Source organism: Notolabrus celidotus, chromosome 13, assembly GCF_009762535.1.
Source record: "Notolabrus celidotus isolate fNotCel1 chromosome 13, fNotCel1.pri, whole genome shotgun sequence".
NCBI classification, from domain to species: Eukaryota; Metazoa; Chordata; class Actinopteri; order Labriformes; family Labridae; genus Notolabrus; species Notolabrus celidotus.
The window spans coordinates 15,470,375-15,491,649 of record NC_048284.1 but is presented as its reverse complement, the minus strand read 5'-3'; the positions used below and the strand labels follow the sequence as shown (position 1 = coordinate 15,491,649).

General features: G+C 39.5%; 1 protein-coding gene across 8 annotated transcripts in view; it reads left to right on the top strand.

Moving 5' to 3' along the window:
* The window catches only part of esrrgb (estrogen-related receptor gamma b), a 164,709-nt gene that overhangs the window by 134,777 nt on the left and 8,657 nt on the right, over positions 1 to 21,275 (top strand). For 6 of the 8 annotated variants that reach the window (XM_034699149.1, XM_034699148.1, XM_034699154.1 and 3 more), the window contains 3 exons: positions 220 to 342; positions 12,118 to 12,228; positions 12,405 to 12,566. In XM_034699149.1, the coding sequence (XP_034555040.1) occupies positions 220 to 342; positions 12,118 to 12,228; positions 12,405 to 12,566 (396 nt within the window). The remainder of the gene's footprint in view (positions 1 to 219; positions 343 to 12,117; positions 12,229 to 12,404; positions 12,567 to 21,275) is intronic. The other 2 variants (XM_034699155.1, XM_034699153.1) reach the window with 1 other exon arrangement.

Here is a 21,275-nt window from a genome sequence, read left to right as displayed (position 1 = left end):
TTACATGTCCCATCAAAACATCACTAAACCCTCCCCTCCTTCAAGGGTGTCACGGCGGGGTCACCTTGGGACAGGTGCGCGTGCGTATGTGTTTTATGTATCCTACTGTCTATGCCTGTTTCTATTCTATTCATCTTTTCTGTACAGTAGCTTTCATTAAATGCAGGATTTTGTGCTCACACTTTTAATGCCGACATGTTTTTTGTTTTGTTTTTTTATGTATAGGAAATATTGAGTACAGCTGCCCGGCCACCAACGAATGCGAGATCACCAAAAGGAGACGCAAGTCATGCCAGGCATGCCGCTTCATGAAATGTCTTAAAGTTGGCATGTTGAAAGAAGGTGAGTACTGTAGTTTTGGACTGATAGTGAGTACTGGTATTTTTAATGTTTTCAAAAACAATTCCAACTTTAAGTTACATTTTGGTGCTGAACTGTTAATCAAAAGAGAATATGTTCTGCAGTTATTTTAGCAGCAATTGCAGTCGGATATTCTCCAAAATGTGACGAAAAAAAAATCCTCTCATGCTTCTTAATATTGAAATATTGTCGCTGTATTGTCTTTTTAAACATTTAATTTACAAGAGAACTGGGAGGGAATTTTTTTTTTTACATTTTTTACATAAATTATTTGAAAATTGCATATTTTCTGCTGTCAAAAAAAAGAAAAAAGAAAAAAAAAAAGGTCTTCAAAAAAATATATATCTTGAGACAGAGAAATATTTTATAATTTAAGGGATTTTTGCTTCATAATTTAAAAAAGTAAGCTATCTTTTATCAATCAAAAACATATGATCAGCAAACTCTTGCATCTGTTTTAAAACATTTCAACAAGATAATATGAGCAGCTTACTCTTAACATGGTTAATACTGAGAGCTACTAAGAGTTGATTCCTTCAGGGTTATACTGTAAATGGAGAAAGAAAAAAAAAACTCTGTTCAAGTCAAAAGTAAATAATAAAAATTCAAGCAAACACTCTTGCGGGAGGCTATAGTCTAAAGGAATAGGATCAGTGATCAGATATAAAACCTGGCCGTGGCCTTTGGGAAACACCGATGACATCACCCTCACACCGCTGAGCTTCTCAGCAGGCGGAAAAGATGCTGAGTTGGATGTTCCTACTGAGCCTGACTGAGAAGTGTAACAGTACTCCTGAAAAGCACAGGCTGTTCCCCCGAGACCTCCATCTCTCCTGGGCTCTGGGTGTCTCTCTCTCTCTCCCTCTCTCCCTCCCTCTCAGTCTGTCTGCCTTCCTCTCTCTTTCCTGCCATATTGATCCACTAAATGCTTTCCGAACATCCCACCTCACTTCCTGCATGTGTTGTTTCTCCTCTGCTGAGATTCCTCTGGGAGCACACAGGGAAAATCTAACCCATGGATTTTTCTCTTTTGTTGTTTGTTTTTTCAAGCATAGAGAGATTTTTTTTGTTTGTTTGTTTGTTTGTTTTTTACACTTGTGTGTTTACTACAAAGAAAAAATCCACATTGATGCACATAGTCAAGCTCTTAGTTACACTTTTAGTGAGATTATAATACCTATTGTATATTTAGGACTTATTTTTATGACAGCTGCAGAGTTACTCAAATTATTTTCAGCACATTTGATTATTTAACCAGAGTAACGTAACAGTAAACAGTCGTGCCATTGTGTTTTCTCTAGAGCTCTATTTGCATTGGATGAGAGTTTCCAAACACTGAGGTGCAGAGAGCGATGTGTAAAACAAAGATTCTGCGTGATGTGAATGCTTGGATTCTAAAAAGAGTGATAATTCATTATTCTAGTTTTGCTGTTGATTATTTGACATCATCAAATTCAGAATACAGTTTAAGATCCTCGTATTAACATACAAAGCAATCCATCATCAAGCACCCTCTTATATCTCCGACCTGCTCCACCCTTATCCCTAATCCCCAGTAGACCCCTCAGATCCTCAGACCAGGGTCTGCTTGCTGTGCCTCGTGTCAGGCTTAAAACTAAGGGTGACCGTGCCTTTGAGCATGTGGCTACATCTCTTTCGAACAGTCTTCTGCCCCAAATGGGCTGTGCTGATTCGACTGAGACTTTTAAAAAGCAGCTGAAGACACAACTGTTTGTTATGGCTTTTGACCTTCCGTTGTAATTTGATGTCATTTTGTCTGCTTTCTTTATTATTTTATTTATTGCTCATTGTATTGTCTTGTCGACATTGATTCTCTTTAAAGCACTTTGTGACTATGTCTGAAAGGTGTTATACTAAATAAAGTTTAGTTACTTACTTGATTGTTTGAGGTTGAGTTGAAGCTGACCTTTAGACACACAACAGTTAAGGTGCTTTAATTGACACCTTAATGTTCGGTTGATTCACCGCAGTTGTGGTTGAAATGTATGCACCTTTCACGAGTCATGACAAGCTGACTTGTCTAAAAGTAAGAAAAGACTCATAAAACTGTCAAAATTGAGCACAATTTATTTATAGGCTGCAGGTAAACAATGTCAAATTTGTTTGCAGAGCGTGGCTAACTTTAGAATCACCAGTAGGTCCTCCCTGCAGGTTAGCATCCACATGCCTGTGCTGGTTACACATTGCTCTAGTCAAGTGGTTTAACTGTATGCCAGTTTAACCAGACATAGCCTACAAACAACTTTGTCTCCATTTTCTAGATCAAAATGCTGCCAAATCGCATCACACTATGAAGTGCTAAGTGTCATCTGTGCTTGTATAGTAGCAGAGCTTTATAGCATTATGGTGGTCCTGCCGACGTGACACAACATATTACTGGTATTTCAACTATGATAAAAGTAAAAATTTTGTTTTACCTTTTATTCATTTTTTGGGCTTCTAGCAAGAGTAACAATGTTTAATTGTTTAGTGAACTAAAGGTGCACATCCTTATGTCTTATGAAATCTTTCATCAATCAAGAGTGACTTAGTTTCGAATGAACAATAATTTATTTTACAAGTAATAGAAAATTATGTTAAATGAGCAGTCTCTTTAAGAACCCATCATGTTATCTATTTACAATATATTACTGGTTGTGGTGGATGATGGAAGCAGGGGTAGGCACCTAAAAGAACTGAACCCAGACAAGGACAAGGGTGGAGGAGGATTGCAACAATCCATGCTTAAAATGGCAAACTGAAGGAGCAAAGAGGAGAAAAGATTTCAAGTTTGCAGCAGGATGATTGGTTGATCAGGTTTTAGCAAATCTGAATGCAGTAAAACTTTAAAGAGTGAAGGCCCATGATCAGGTGACGCAGGGAGAGAGAGAGGAGAGAGAGAGAGAGATACAGAGTGGTTTAAGTGAATGATAATTAAATGACTGAATGGATGATTATGACAGAGTCTACCTGACTGAACTAACACTGAGCTTCATCTCACTAGATGTCCATCACAAATAAACATCAACAACACTGAGAAGTCAGAAGTGAGGAATTAAAGTCGCTATACCTCAAGAAGTTACTCGACATTCATCACTTTCTAAACTTCTCTTCAGTGACAAAGTTTTGCAATGATAGTCGTCTGTACACCCATGGGTACTTTGTAATGAAGGAACCTCTAATAAGTAATCTGGGATTCTTTTAATGGTGCTAATTTGCCAAATATTGGCTAAAAAAGGGCTTCAGTTGTAGGCCACAAGTAACACACTGACACCTAACTGACATTGTGCTTCTGTCTCTGGTGCATAATGGAAACTGAACTCACTGCAAATTCTTCAAAATCAATATAATATTCTTTTTTTTTTTTTTATGTTGTTGCACATGAAGTTTTACTTTCAATGCGTATATAGAATATTATATAGAATGAAACTCTGGTAGGTAAAGGTCGTATCCCAGCAGGTTAACTTCTGAAGTTCAGCCATCTACAGTGACATCCATGGCAATTAAAAACAACATAAATGCAAATATTTAAAGATTTCTGTTTATGGACTCTTCTTAGAGACACATCAGTCATAAATTTCTAGAAATATAATCCCAGTCATACAGTTTTGTTTTGCTCCGCGAGCATCAAACACATCTCATAATAGAAGGCAGCAGCAGTAAACAGCAATCTGTGCTGCTAACACCGGATAGTATGTCAGGCTCTTGGTTCACCTCCACTAATACAGCCTCCTCGTACTCTGACGTTGCTCTGTTAGTTCATGTCAAAAAGAAGGGTCATACATTGTATTGCCATTACAGCACTATTTTTACACGCGCTCACTCTTGATGTCTTCATCCCGGCGCAAATATCTCACACCGAGCCTTTGAATCTCAGCCAGAAAAAACTATGAGGCCTCAGAAATAAAGCTGAAACTATTATCGCATGCTTAAAAGAAAAACAGCGGGGTATTGTCTGTGAGGGGTCAAGTTAAGCTGCACATGTGGACAGTCGAGTGTGTGTGAGTGTGTGTGAGTGTGTGTGCACGAGGAGGAATTTGACTCGGTAAACTCCACCACCTGCCGTCCCTGAGACGCAGCATCCCAGCCGCCGGGATGTGTGGCACCGTGGGTGATTCTCTGAAAGTAATGGCATTCAATTAAAGGGAAAAAGGACATTCAGTCATGGCACAGAGCCCATGTGATCGTGGAATCAGTGGGGGACAGCGGCTAACCTACTTCATGTAATGAGATCAGCACATAACAAGTGGCCGAGGGCTGGTCATGGAAAAGGAATAATCACAGAGGGTAATATCGAAGCAGGTGTCATGGAAGCAATTTCATCTAGAGATCAGTATTACACTGCATATTTGGATCCCTATTTTAATTCAAAACCTTTTGTTTTAGATCTTTTATTATATAAAAGTTTAGGAAAATGCCTCTATTTTAGAGTTATTTCCGTGTTCACAATATCTTATCAGGGGTTTGGGTTTATTTCACACATACAGGGGCAAACTTCTTGGAGTTTTTTGTCATGGAATTAAACATACAAATAAAATGAATAACTGTAACTAAAGTAAACAGCACTACTCCCACTATCAAGCAGTTTTTACTTGTTACAGTGCAGCAGAATCAGGAGATCTTGAGAGATCATATGCAGCCATTCTAAAAGTGTTTAATATTTCCACCAGGACCCTCTAAGCTCGGCTCTAAGCATGCCACCCTGAATTATAAAATGCCAGCTGCCACAGTTATAGAGCAGCTCCACTGGTGGGCAGGGAAACCCCTCCTTCCTGTAACACCTGCCGCTAATCAGCTGACTCCAGCTCTCGAGCCCAGTATGTTAGGTCCAGGTGTTTGGAGTCTGTTGAACGTTTATATTATTGCACTATTTTATTAATACACTTTGACAAAAAAGAAAGTGAAGCAAAGTGTTTCACAAAAAAAAGTTAAATATTTATGTAAATGATGCAAAATGGTTGACTATTGGGCCTGCTGGGTGGCTAGTTTTTACAGTGTAAGTAATGATATGAGTGTCTTTATTTTATGACAACAAAATTATTTTTATATCTTGCCTTTAAGAGGAAAATGTGAGGAATTGTGGGAATTTTTCCACTATAAGAAGTTTTCTATTATTCCCCCAAAATAACTAGCTTTGTTAGTTTTTACAAGCAAAGTGAATGTTGAGATAAATTATATAAGTTAGCAGTTTTTGCTAATTTACCTTAATAGCTTATATGCTGCCAGTGAATTCACCAGCTTAGTATTAAATATGTTGTATTATTATGTTAATTGCTGGGAGTTTTTGTTTATTTTCCCCAAACAGCTAATGTGCCAAACGTGCGTTACCCAGCTAAGTGTTGCCTTAATCCTCCTGTTATATTGCGGGTCAAATTGATCCTTTTTAAAAGTCTATTTTGGGTAATATATGCCTTTCAAACCAGCTAAATGCAGCATAAAAATCTGGGCAGCATGTGACAGAAGACGTGTCATGTTAATTTATCAACATCAATTCATAAAAATAAAAAATTCAAAATTTAAAATTAAATAAACATAAATATATGTCATGTAAAACTATTGTATTTATATTAGGGCTTTCCAATGTATATTAAAAAAAGTTTTACCATGAATTTTAATTAAAAAAGTGAGTGAGTTATCCTCATTGAACCATGATCTGTGAGAATTAAAGAACACCATTGCAGTAAATCTTGATTTAAATGGTTAGTAATTGAGTTAAAAAATTAGATTAGAAAAAATGTGAATTGGGATTTTTTGGGGTTCTGACACTTTTTGATAATTGAATATGCCTCGGGTCAATTTGACCCAGGAACATTATTGCTGTTCCAGAGAAACGAACATAACAGGAGGGTTAATCAGGCAAACCTGATGGTCTAGTCCCAAGTATGTGTGCAGGATGTATGTAATTCTAATTTTTTGAGCGCCTCACTTCTCTTCTACACACCTGTCCCATGAAAAAGATTTGCCAAGCCTTTTCTTCACCTAACTAAGTGGAAAAGTTAATTTTCAAACTCCATCTGCCCAAACAGTTAATGCACACAAACTGTACACAGGCTAGATTAATAGGGAGTAGATTTTAAACACATTTTCCCAGAGAGCATCACTGTTCGTCACTCCTCAGCTTCAAATGTACTGACTTTGTACTAAGCTACGTAGCAAAGGGAATTTTTGACAGATTTTACTGCTGTTACCTCAACCTAGTAAATTAGAAAACAAGCCTGAAGTTAAGTGGATCTATTGTTAAATGATATCCTTTCTGCTGGGACACAGCGAGGTCAAGGATGAAAAATCAAAGACGCTCTTACATGATTCCTACTGTTTTCTCTGATGTTTGAAGGAAATCTAAAGTTCTGCTCAACTGCCATCTTGAGCAGCCTGCTCTAACTAAAACTATATAATGTCACATCAATCAAAGTTCAGGTCAGCTGTGTTACCTCCATGCTAAAGGTGTATTAACCTCATGGAACATGTATTCTAGATTAGAGGGTGCTTTCCAGATCTGTAAAGCTGTGCCTCAGATGAGCCCGTGATTGAGTCAGGTGGAGGGTAGCAGCTGAAGAAAGCAGCCATCACTCAGTGGCCCCTTCAATGTTTGTCTGAGGCAGATAAAAGGTCACAGGTCCAGTGGAAAAACTCTCCTAATTACAACTCGCGGAAGGTATGGTGTCAGTGGCCACTGCCAGGACTCCTTGCACTCAGCTAATAGCTGTGCTAATAGCCATAAAGCATGTCTTTATGGTGTTTAATGATTGAGGAATTTTCTATAAAGCACTCTCTGACTTTGTGTGTTTGTTTTAGTCTCTGTTGTTCTTTTTCATTCAGTTATTTATCTCCTTTTTTTTTTCTTTTTTTTGTAGTTCTAGTGCTGAATAAAATTTGTGAGATTTAAGGTCAGATAATCACACTAGCATGTTTAAAAATGATGTTCCCTTCAAATAGCCGTACAACCCCTGCAGGATGACTGGACTTCTTTCTTAAATGAGCTTTGATTATCTGAATGCAAAAACTGAACTCCTCAGAAGTCGTTGCGAACTGGTTTCAGTATTAGCTCTGCATTTCAGTGTTTTATTCCGTGGTTGTGAGGATTTTTTGACTCTGACACTGTAATGTGGTGGATAAATACAAGCTGCCAGACTATTTTGGCAACCTACACTGCTGTCTCGCCCTCGCCTGACCACAGATAGGGATCAGCAGTCTTTCCTGAGCGAACGTGGCTACCGGGGTAACGTTACAGCCTTATTTTCCTCCAGCCACATACACAAAAGATTAGTAAAGCCATATCCAATATCACAGACTGTCAGGTCTCTTTTCAAATCAATACCTTGGATCAGAAACCGATCTATACACTAAGATTACATCATCAAAATAAAGATGAAAAATAAGTCTGTCTTCAAAGCCTTGTATACATTTAAGCAGCTTAAAACCTGACACACGTTTGCATATATTGCTTTAAATCTGTCTTCAAAGGAGTTGAACCCTAAGACAGAACTCCACCGACCCCTCGCCACTTGATTTATTCTTGTAGCACAAACATGTCTATCTGACAGCACATGTTGTTTGCTTTTTAGGGTGTCAGAGTTGCAGGCAGACTACAGCTGAGAGTCAGCGCCCACCCAGCAGCTCTGCACCCGCCTGTCCGCACTGTCTGGCAGGTGATAGATCAGACACGGAGGCTAACACGTGTTCCTCTGAAGACAGGGATTTAGTCAAGCACTGGCCTCTTTTACAGCCCTCTGATACGCAGACTGGACTCACAACTCACACATACATGTTCATGCCGAATGTGTCATCCCAAACAAGTGACATGTGGGTGCATGTTTTCCTCCCCTCTTCTATCTTTTCCCCCCCCCACATTTGTGCAAACGCCACTAACAAATCACACGCTACAATGACACAAAGGGTATCCTGAATCGACCTGGCCGTCTCCAGCCGCGCAGATGTTTTTCGATTACAAGGCATTTGTGGTCAGCGTGGCTTTCTAATACACAGTAATACCCCTTGTGGACACGCCGGCTCAGATTTATGAAAAGTGTAGCAGGTGGGACGCCATCATCGTACGCCCCTCCGCCTCCTCCTCCTGCTTCTTTGCCCGTTTTCTTCTATAAACCCCCTCCTCCTCTTCTCTGCAGCCCACCCAGACTCTGCACAATCAAACAAAAGCTGTCCGATGCCTTTGGCTCTTTGCACACTTGCAGACTCGACCCCTAGAAGTGGAAACTCTCTGCCTTGTAAAGAGTGGGACGCCATGTGTGTGTGTGTATGTGTGTGTTTGTGTGTGTATTTGGAGGAGGGCTGCTCATGCTGCATCCCTCTGATTTTTCCCAGCTAAAATAGGGAGCTCCTAATCTCCCTTTGGCAGCGTTTGCCAGCCAGCCAAACCTGACACATTCTCTAGAAAGAAGCGCCTCTGACAGGTGAGGGGCCCGAAATAGTTATGGAGATATGAACACACACATGCACATGTTTTTTTATAGTAACACACACTTAATGCACACAGTGTATGATACACATGCACATACACATAGATCTGTGTGATGCCATCTCTCCCCTACCAACAAATTATTCTGCACAGCATGGATGAATCCAGATTGAAAAGCTCCATGTTGTTTTTTATTTGAGGTTTTGGTGTATTTTCTTTACTTGTCATTCTTTCCGCTCATATTTCATGATTCACTTTTAACTTTTTCTTCAGTTTCATGGTTTCATTTTCAAGTTTTGGAGGCTCCAGCAGTTTGAGAAACGGAAGTAAGAATGTCTGAACTCTGCTGTTGCTTAAACCCTTTAATACACAAACAGAGAGTTACATACTGTTATCCTAATAAAAACAGATCATTGTGTGCAATCTAAGAAATTATTAAAGTTTTTTGGGGTTTTTTTAAAGTTATATTTTTGCCCTTTTTGCCTTTATTTTATAGGACAGATGAAGAGAGACAGGAACTATGGGAGTAGGGAGTGGGGGAAGACATGCAGGAGGTGGTCGACCGTCCAGGAATCGAACCAGCGATCCCTGTGATGAGGACTGTAGCCTCTATATGTGGGGCACTTAAACCGCTAGGCCACCAGCGCCCCGAAATTATTCAATTTTTAAACTCAATAATTTTAATTTGTACACATTTTAGGCCAAACAAAACCTATATCAAAAAATGTCTTATGCAGGATTTAGCTTAGAGTAAAATACATCCATTCAGAGCATATTTGGATTTTCAATGTGAAATTTACAGCAAAATGATTACATACTAAAAAAACTTACAGTAAATCAATGTACAGTGTTCTTTTTAGAATTCTGTCATCATGGGATTCAAGGAAAAAAAAAATTAGAACGACATTGAAAAAGCTGGATGTCAGCTATTTTTTTTAAGTGTAAAGGGAATTTAAAAAAAAACAGAAAATGAACAAACACATGAAGAGATGAATAAAGATGTCGGACATTCAGCCGCCGCCACATAAAGGCAAACGGCCCCTTTCATCAGGAATGTGCTTTAAGGCTGCACCAGTCAATAAAAATATTGAATGTGAAATGGAAGCCGAGGTCAGGTGGCTATAAAGATTGCTCCTATGCAAACATGCCTCATCGTCTTTCCACACATATGTGGACACACACACACACACACACACACACACACACACACACACACACACACACACACACACACACACACACACACACACACACACACACACACACACACACACACACACACACACACACACACACACATCTTACCGAGCTCATAGCATTCAGCACACTTCTCTCAGCTCCCACTCCCACCCCTCCATCCATATTTTGGCTGCCACACTTTATGAAGGCCCAACAACTGTAAGAATGTATAAGGACGCTTTAAAGATGATCTGTGCAGCCACCTGGTTCTCCCCATCCAGAGTCACAAGCTCTCCTCTGGACCTGATTGTCCTGCAGCGTGGGGGCTGCTGTGGTTTTGGGCCGAGGTGTGGAATGTGCTGCTGACGATGACACAACACCCACTCACCCACCCTCCTCCTCCCTCTCCCTTCGTCCCTCCACAGCGCTCCGCAAGGGGCCTCGTCCAGCTGTCTTGTTGTGGTCAGATTCTCAGTACTGTGCCGAATCACATGGGGAGGAGATAATCCCGCACTGGCTGGGACAGGCAGGGCTGTCAGGGAGGAGACAAGCACCGGATGCTGAAAGAGGAGGAAAGAGAGACCGAGAGGGAAAGTCAAAGGAAACTGATACATTCAGCCAAAAAAACAGAAGCCTTTCTGTCTTATTCCCTGACTTTCCTGTTCTCCAACCCTTTCTCTCTGTTATTTTGTCTGCTCGGGGTCTCTGCTGTTTGCAGTGCCACTAAGCTGTAAACTGAAACTGGTTAGCGCTGAGCTCTTAATTCTTGTCAGCGTCTATTAATTATGGGCCAGTTGGATGTTCCAGTTCAAACAGCCCCCGCGGATCTTGGAATTCTAACTCCGGCTGTTTGGTCACTTGTCGCTCGTTGCAGCCACATGACCCCGCAGCCTGCAGCGGGGAACACTGTCAGTGTTATTGTGTGTGTTTGAGGGTGTGTGTGTGTGTGTGTGTGTGCCTATGTGGGGACAATACGTGCAACAATTGTGTATCACTTAGGCAGACATATCTATCGTACATCGAATTAGGCTATACGCCACTTTTACATGTTTTCTTATTGTTGCAAAAGCCTCCTTTTAATGCATGCATCTATGTGAGGCCTATATTTGTCATTAAATGTAGAGGTGCTATTGAATTAGTTCAATGTCTCAAGCACACAGAGCTCACAGTTTCCTGCACTACCATTTATAATTTGAAATTTAACTTAAACAAGAATAATAGTAGCAACATGTACTAAAGCTCCATCTATCCCAAACCCAGCTCCTAGCTGCCTAACTGACTAATTAAAACTGCATCCACATGTGTTCAAAGAACAAGAAGTCTATTTGCGAGCTTTATTGATTACTTTAAGGCGTACAAATGGAAAGCTGTGTTAGGAGAGGGGCTCTCGATTTAGCTTCAATCTGCCAGGCATAAAATGATCTCACTGTGTTTGCTGGGAAGAATGAGCTCCCTCTGGGCACGCTGGGTAATTAGGTTAGTGGATAGTCGGTGTCAGGAAATTGAAAGACCATCCTAATCGGATTCTTTTGTTTCCAGGGGAATCAAAGGAATTTATACGAGTCACAGGGAAATCTCACACGACTCAATTCCACTTGACCATGTAAAATCTGTTTGCTCTCCCCTGATGCTCAAACAACTTTTAATACGAGAGTGTAAATCCAGCACACGAGGTGCTTCTGAGGTGGCCTGTGTCCTCTGAGATGGCTTCCTAGATAATCCCAGATATGTCCGTTTGTATACTAACTAGATACTTACACTCCTCCATCCGTAACAAGGACGTATTGAGTAGTCCTTTTCTCAGTAAAAAGGTCAAAATGAAGAAAAGAAACTTAAACATAATAGTCTGTGCATAAACAGCTGTTAATGGCTCTGTTTCCTGTATATCTGGCACGTTTAAATTATCCTAAAAATTATCAGTCATTTAAATGCTTGTCTTTATAAATCCAGTCTCATCAAAGAAAATTGTGAAAGCTTTATGTTTACATGAAAAGAAGTGGTCACCCGATAAACTCCATGTAACTATAAATGTACCTACAAGTGGGATCTTTTCTGGGATAAGTTCTATTGAGCTTATTCTGTTTATAATAAATGAATGCAGTTCACTCTCCAAAGTACGTTTGGTTTATTTGTCATTTATACATGTGTGTTCTGTTTTGCAGGTGTGCGTCTGGATCGGGTTAGAGGGGGGAGGCAGAAGTACAAACGGAGGATGGACGCTGAGAACGGCGGCTACCTCGGCCTCTCCATCCCCCCTCCTGCCAAAAAGCCTCGTGAGTCACACTGCTTTGTTTTGTTTTTTTCCAGCACATCATATTTTTCTAAAAATTGTTGGTTCAATCACTCTGGCACAAACCTCACTTTTCTTTACTCTTCATTCAAATGTTGCACCTTTCTTATGTTTTATGTAACTAAATCACCTCTATCCTCTCATCGTCCCTTCTCTCAGTGACGAAGATAGTCTCCCATCTGTTGGTGGTGGAGCCAGAGAAGATCTACGCCATGCCTGACCCCAGCGTGCCTGATGGGGACATAAAGGCCCTGACCACGCTGTGTGACCTGGCTGACCGCGAGCTGGTGGTCATCATCGGCTGGGCAAAACATATCCCAGGTACAGAGACAGGACTGCTGATGAATGAAAGAATTTTGTTTCAGAATCTTTCATTTATTTTTTCAGCATTTCAGATATTTTGATTTCCATCATGAAATACATATTTAGTTTTTTACTCACAGAAAAGTAACTGATTGGTATCAGAAAAAGAACTTGGATTGACTGAGCCGCCATTTATTTTTCTCCAAAATGTAAAGAATGAAACATATTTCTCAAGTTTTATATGTAGATATGTAAAACACAAATTCACAGGGTTCTACTGTATCTTAAGCAACTAAACTCTGGTTTGTGCTTTAATCTACTGAAACAAGTATAGTATGAGAAGTAGTTCAGTGACTGTTGCACACAAATACAAACACCCCTCCCACACACACAAATTCATGCACACACACACAGGATAATTAACATCTGCTACTCATCTGTACCTAAGGGAGAAGCTAGTCCCATATTCTAAAATCTAATCAATAAAGAGCAGCTGAAACCTTTGATTTGACTGGGTGGGGTGGGGGAGTCTGGGGGGCAGGGGAGAGGATCCGCCCCTGTGTCAATGTATTCCATTTCAATCCCAGACTTAAAAAAAGCAATCCTCTTACTTACTTAAGGAGACTACACAGGGACCATTGTAAAATTGATTTATTTTGGGAAATACTGATGGATTTCCTAGCTTCTTGTTGACGAATTCTTAAATAAGACTTCTTATGTAAATTTCGTCAGATCTTCTTTTCTTTTCATCTCCAACAGCTCAAACAGGCAACAGAGCACAGGTTGATCTCACAGTAGATACAGATCATTCAAAACTTCTTACTGCAATTTAGCACTGCATCAAAAGTATTATTTTGGTATCTTATGAATAAACTAAAAGTGTTTCATAGAGCTAATTTAATGACTTGAAAAACCTTGTTTTGTAGCCTTATTCCCAAGCATAATACATTGATGAAAATGTGCAGAAAAAACTACAATATAATGCATTGTGATACAACACAATGCAATGAGATATACCAGAGGAGACGATACGATATGGTATGATACGAAAAAATACGATACAATACGAGAGAATGCAATATGATACGTTACAATATGATATGATAAGATGCCAATCAAAATGAAACTTTAGGATAACAATATGATACGATACATGAATATACATGAAGATACATGAAGATACGATACGAAACTATAAAAAACAATACAAAATGATATGATACGACCAAAGACTGTATAAAATATGGACGTAGTATCCGTGATGTCACCCATCTGTTCCTGAGCGCTGTTTTGAAGCAAAGCGACGGTGGCAGTCATATTGGAAATGCGGAACTCAACCAGGCAGAGTGACGTAAAGAGGCGGAGTTTGAGCCTCCTAGCCAACAGCTATGTGTTCCCGTCCAGGAGTCAAGTCAGTCATGTCCTTATTTGGGCAAAAACTCGTAATCTTAATATCTTCTGAACCGTCACGTTAGAAAAAAAATCACCCCCCCGTACAGTGTGTGCCGATAGAGAAATTAGATATGTAGAGCCATGCTGTTTTTTGAATCAGGCTGTAAACATGCTTATTAATGCTGCAAAGATCGTCTTTTTTTAATTGGTGTCTATGTGGTTTCCGGTGATTCTGCAGCCAGCCTCAAGCAGATTTTCAATGAATTGCAGTTTATAACACTTCCGCATGGGCTTCATAGTTTGAGACCAGAAGTTGCCGCTTGGATACGACATGAATTGAAACTATACGAAGCAATACGAAGCGATACAAAACGGTACGGTAAGATACAATAAGAAACGGAACGGTATTGTACGGTACGAAATAAAACAAAATGATACGATACAATGCTAAAACGGGACGGTACTATACGTTACGATACAGAACAATACGCACAAGTTGATACTGTACAACACAATATGATATGATAGGACGTCAAGATACGCTACTAAAAGAAACAATGCAAATCAATACGAATACGATATACCATACAATACAATGTGATATGAAACGATAAGATACAAAACAATACAATTTGACACGATACAATGTAATATTATATGTTACACTTAATGGTCTCCTTAGAGAAAATGAGCTGCCTCCACAGGTATACAGATACATAAAACTAACACACACAAAAAAAGGTTTACATCGGACACGTATATTTGATGTTATTTAGAAGTTGTTGTGTTGATCCAAAATCTGTACCAGGAACATCAGAGGATAAAATTTACAGCAAAAACAGAGAGTGTGGTCTTATTTTGAGATTATGCATTTCTTGTCATTGTGGGTACAAGGTATGCTACTGTCTCAGCACTTGGAAGATACCTTAAGGGCAAAGAAAGAAAGACAAAGGAGCATCACTGACCTAATAATTTCCAGGTCAAAAAGAGGCCAAATAGGATATATACAATTAATTTTCTTTTCAATCTAATTGTAGCTACAGGGCAGCTGAAATGAATTCAAGAAATTTACATACAGTCATATTTTAGCATTAACATTTTCTATGTATAACTATTGATCTTGAATGCTATGAAGATCTAAATCCACACCTGACAGAGTTATTAAAGCCCCATGTGACACTCTGGGGACACTTTACCCGGGGCCACCGGGTCAGAGTGTCACCAAGTAACGATTAAGACAAAAGGGGTCCCTACAGTTTAACAGTTCACTCCCACCATTACACTCATAGCCCAGCGAGCAAATGGCCTTAACGATGAGGTAATAAGAGTCATTACTGCAGATCGCTCCATTAATGTAAAAGTCCTTCAATATCCACACGTGTAGAGCTGGAAGGAAACATGCAGCATTTAGTAGATTTTCTGTTACATGTCATTATGAAAGCTTGAATGTTTGACGTGCAAATTTAATGTGAGACCGTTTCTTTATTTAACAAAGTAGATTCAGAACATAATTTAGAACTTTAAAGCAGTTTTCTAAAAGAAGAAACCAATCAGGGGGAGTGTTTTTTCTTGAGTTTTTTTTTAGAAGAAGTCACCGTGTTGAGCAGCTGGAGTGTTTTGCAAAAACATGCAGCCTCCCCACTAGAAGGTGAATTATGAATCTAAAGGAATTTTTGATGGTTTCACTCAATGACAGAACTTTTCTCCTGTTTTCTTCTTTTCATTTAAAAAGGTTCAGAATTCAGTTCAGTTATTCCAAATGCACTATATGTTTTTTGACTTCCCGACAATAAGGTGTAAAACAGAAATACTACACTTCCTTTTTTGTGTTCACCAATACAGAGTGCCTCTCTGATACCTTTTCAATAATACAACATGTTACACGCTACACGTTATTGTTGGAAAGGTACGAAATACTTGCATTTTACTTGCTTAAAAAATGTCAGATGTGACTTTCATACCTGCCAAAGACAAAATCAAAAGAAGAACAATTTGACAAATAATATAAACAGGCAACAAAAAGACAGCTTTCAAATATTGGAAACGAAATACCTGACACTCAGCCATTTAGCATTAGTGCCATATTCTACTTTCAGACTAACATGCTAGAAGGTTGTTGGTAATTAATGCAGCTAATAACACGCACGCACACACACACACACACACACACACACACACACACACACACACACACACACACACACACACACACTGGAAACTGCATCCAGTGCCCCCTAGAATTTAATGCTCACTCAGTTCTTTTTCTTCCTTGCTCTCTTTTTCTCTATCACACACACACACACTCTCCCATCATATCTTTCTCACACTCTCTCGCTTCCTTGTTCTCTGGCTCCCCTGGCTCTCCTCCTTCTCCTACTGCTGCGGCTCATATAGGACCCTCTAGTCTCATTATTACCTCTGTCTTTTTATTAGGCCCATTAGGGCTCTTAGGAGGCCTGTAATGATACTAAATGAATAGAGAGTGAACTGCTGTCTGTTTTAGACCCAGCTCTCAATGACAGCTTCAAGCTTCACTGCAAACCGCTCACTCTCTCCATTGTGCTGAAGAGGGATTCAATTACTGATCTGATCTGTACCAGGACTAGACTGTAGCATAACTAGAGCACCTATTTTCCTCAAACAATGACCAACATCCCATGACAAACGGAGGATCCTGTACAGACGGACAAATGCTGTGAGGAATCTTATGATACAGCAGTTGAATATGCAGAACCCTACGTAGAAGGAGTAGGTTTGAAGTTCACCATTGTCCCCCTAAATCCAGCACATTCTTTGATTTTGGGATCTCTAGTTGTTTTTGGTAATATTCTGTTGAAGTTAAAGGGACGCATGTTTTTTGTTAAATGTTAAAAATTAGAAACATTGCACACATTTTTGAATCAAGATCATGCTCTAGTCTTCACCATACTGAAGTGAAAACGGCATAAAAAAATAACTTCAGAGGTTAAAAAAGTTCATATCATGCTTGAGTTTTTTTAAAGATTATTGTAAAAAAAAAAAAACGTTTCTCAATAATTTGTCTTTTAATTCATTTAGCATCAACTTTTTGTAACCTGGCACATAAACAGGTAATTCGTCTTTTGCATATTTGGTTGATGGCAATTCTTCTCTTTTTGTCTCTTTTTTTTTAAGCTGTATAAAAACCCTCATCCAATAATGAAAGATAATAACAATAAATGCATAGCTGATTTAGAGAGAGTACATGAAATTTACAGTTGCTTCTTAACACAGCTAAAATCAAACCAAAACCTGATCTTCCTCAAGCCCTGGTTGAAAACCTGCTGACACAAGCTAAAGCAATATAGCATCATGCTAGCTGGAGAAATAGCAACTGCTAGTTTTTGCAATGGCTAACTTCTAATGCATTTATCCAGCTCACTATTTAATAGAAAAATGTTCATTTCTTCCTTTTTTTTAATTTAGGTATTGTCGTGTAGACCTTTTTTTTTACACATACCCAAATACAAAAGCTAATTTGTCATGACCAGTTTGACAAAATAGTAGTTAGTGACGTAAAGCTTGAGTTAGCTTTTGTTTCGTAAATGTATACAATGTGGTTAAAGTTCCTGTGAGGAATCTTACCTGGAAATGAAACGGAGTGAATTCATATTGGACAGACAATCAGAGACAAGATTTTACTCTCATGTAGTAATATCTAAAACCTGTAACCATTGCAAGGCAGTAAGTTTCAGACCAGACAATTCATAGCATGCTGTAGAAAGAGCCTTTTTAATATTTTCCACAGCAGTGAGTGAAACATTTGATGGATAAAATACACAAGGGTTTCATTTAATGTCACAAAATACCACACAACCATTGACAGGGAAACATCAGCAAAGAAAGAAATGTACTGTTTTGTCCACAAAATCAAAACAAACCGAAGGTTACTCACTGGAGCTTTAAGATGCCTTTGAGCACGTTTCAAAATACGTCTGTTTTTGGCTTTGATTTCTTTATGGCCCTGTTACACCTTGACGATTAAGCCAGCGTTTTCCCAATGTATCAAAATGCCTCTAAAACGCTGACATATGCTGATGTTTTTTTTCAATTTTTGGGCGTATACATAGCAAATTCATAATTTATGCCAAACTGTAGTCCACTTGTGCAAAGCGCAAGGCAGTATAATAACGCAGACGAAGTGTATAAAAAGGTTGCCGATCATTAATGACAATGTCTAAGTTTTGAAATTAGATGCACTTGCATTGGTGTTATTAAAAACTCTGCAGTCTCTCTTTGTAAGATCATGATGAGCCGTGGAGAGTGTCAGAGGATTGAAACCAGCAGGAACACAGCCTCCGGTCTTTACTAGACGTTACACTTATTGACTGCGCTTTCAAAAATGTAACATTTTGAACTTCATTTAATTCAACAACAGCAGCTTTATCGTTGAACACCACCAGACTCCGACATGCTGGCTTCAGCTTCTGTTTCAGAGACTCTGCTATTTGACACTCAGTGAGGGCTCAGAGGCTTCTCACACTCACGCACACACACAGCTCTACCTGTGTGGACGTGTGTCAACGATCGCATAACTCATCTATAACTAGACGTATGATCCATACGCATGCATGCACAACATTTTTCGACGTACTCGCCGTACTACGACGTATACCAGCGTGCTTCAGCGCTCTCTTAACTTATATAAAACTTATACCTATAACTTATGCAACGTACGCCAGCGTGCTCACCAATTTTTTTATACGCTGGCTAAATCGTCAAGGTGTGACAGGGCCATTACCGATAGTGACAACCTGTATGAAACAGTCTGTAAATGATTGTCTATCTCTGCAGACAAACTAGTTAAAATGAAAGGAAAGCCTTCTACTAAGTTTTGCTGAGGATTGTCTAAAGTCAAAGTGCTGTATGGACATTTCTTTCTGTGTCTAATAGTCTATTAAAGTAATTTCTTAGTCTATAATCAGCCTTTAAAACTTATAAAATAAAGGCATTACGACCTCTTTATCAGCTAAGCAGTTTGCCTGCCAGCCTATAAACTTTTTACTCTTTTCCCTTAATTTCCTCTTTACCGCTCTCTGCTTTTATATTGCAGAATAGAAGATAATAGTTCATTTTATTCTAACACAGAGGAAACCTTGGGTGTCTACTGTCTCTTTTAATGCCTCCTGATATCACAAAGAAAGAAAACTGCACCAACTCAGAGACTCAGACATTACCCACTTTGCTCGATATTGTGTCATGTTTGGTCAAACGGCAGTAAACCAGTAGGTGAAATATTGATATTTCATCAGGGGGAATCACCCTCCGCAGCGACACTTAACTCAGCCACCTCCGGGCGACGCACCTGAAGCTCCAGGGCGACCTCCGGGGAGACTGGAAGTCACTCCATCGCCTCAGTAAATTGAGTGGAAAGAAAAAAAGAAACACAGGCTGAGGAGAGGAAAAGACTGACGAAGATAAGGAGGAGACAGCTGGAGAGGGTGACAGATCTTTCACAAAATGTTACAAAGGAGAAGCAGGGTGTAATAAAGGGGAAAAGCTGAGCCTATAACAGAAGAAATGAATCCCCAAGTCTATACATGTCATACAGAACAATTTTATTAATACTTTCCACAGAACTGTGCGACAGGTTGGGTTTGAGGAAAGCTAAAGATGAGCATCAAAACAAAAAGTTTAGTCCTCCCCAATTATTTTTGATTCAACTTAAAGCATGAAAGCTATTAATTTATCTCCAAAAAAAAAGTTTATTTGAAAAGGAGAGTTAATTTTGTTAATTCCTGATGCAGCCTACAGTATCTACTTCCAGTGATCCTGTAGTCCCACCATCCCCCCTGTTTAACATGTACCGGATGTCCTCCATCAGCTGTCTGTTTGTCAGATCTGAGGCTTGGATCGATCCCCCTTTCGCATTTGGTGGACTGATTACAATCTACTAATCAATGACACCCCCAGCACTCTTTTCTCTTTCTCTCTCTCCCTCTATCTCTCTCGCTCTGCTCGTCGTTTCTGTATTTGCTTGATAAGAAACATCGGGAGGACCTCCTTTTAAGTCAGTCTGCCCTGTTCCCATCCGTGCAGCCTCAGATTTAAGTAAGCAGAGTGTGGGGTTCACTGCCGTGGTCAATACCCCCAATCACCTTCCCATTCACTATAGAGTGCTGAAAGGTATTGTGGGACTTGAGGTTCTTTCAGATGCTGTCTGTTTGATCTGGTGTGTGCGTGAATGTCGGAGAGGAGAGTTGACGAGTCGACCTCAAGATCTTGGAGGAATTGTTCCCTTGATTTTAGAAGGTTGAAGAGGAGAAACAGGAACTCAGTGAGGTGTTAAGCACATTGAATATTTAGCTGTTTTTGTTTTGTCCTTAATCTTTACCATTATGGCCCTGAAGTTGTATTCAGATGTGTGAGCTGGGTATGTGACTGCAAACGGCAGAATTTTTCTCCCTGTCTTCACCCAGATTTTATCCTGAAATTCAAGTAGTAAAAATTCCACAAGAAGTTTGGGTGAGCCGATTATGTGAATGCAGCAGGTGAAGGGGGGATGATTTTTTCGAGACGGATGCATGACCGGTAGGATCTTCATACTCGTAATAAAGCTGCTTTGTACTCTTGCACTTACACATCTACACTGTGAATACGTCCTATATCAATCAATAAATCAATCAATCAATCAATCAATCAATCAATCAATTAACCAATCAATCAATCAATCTTTATTTATATAGCACCAAATTGTAATAAATGTTATCTGAAGACTCTTTTCAAACAGAGCAGGTCTAGACCGTACTCTGTTATATTAACAAAAACCCAACATCAAGACAGGATAAGATCCAGTCCAATCTTACTGACAGGACTCGGTTTCATCTCATCTTAATCCACCGTGAGCAGAGCACTTTGCAATGTTTAGCAAGTTACAGTTGCAAGGACAAACTTCCTTTTAACAGGTAGAAACCTTGATGAGAACCAGATTCATGTTAGAAAGAAATCTGCTGAGACCGTGTTGGGGTTGGAAAAGGGGAAAGAGAGAGAGGATAGTGGTGAGACGGATAGTACTGGTTGTAGCAGCTGGAGTCTGGCACGTCCACAGCAGCAGGTCGTCTACAGCAGCGACTCAGAGGAACCTAAGAGACAAGGGAGCTCAGGGACTCCAGAAAGGTCTATAGTTTGTAAACATATAATGTAGGGGCCATAATGTTGATTTTCAGTCTTATTCGTTAATCATGATTACTTCCTTTTTTATTGCTTACTTCATTTCCGGTTTTGGGTTCATGGGTGTGGTTAACCTTTTATCTACCTGTTCAGTTGGGGGTGGGAGGTACACATAGAGAGTGAGTGGGGTTGAGTATTTTTTGTTGA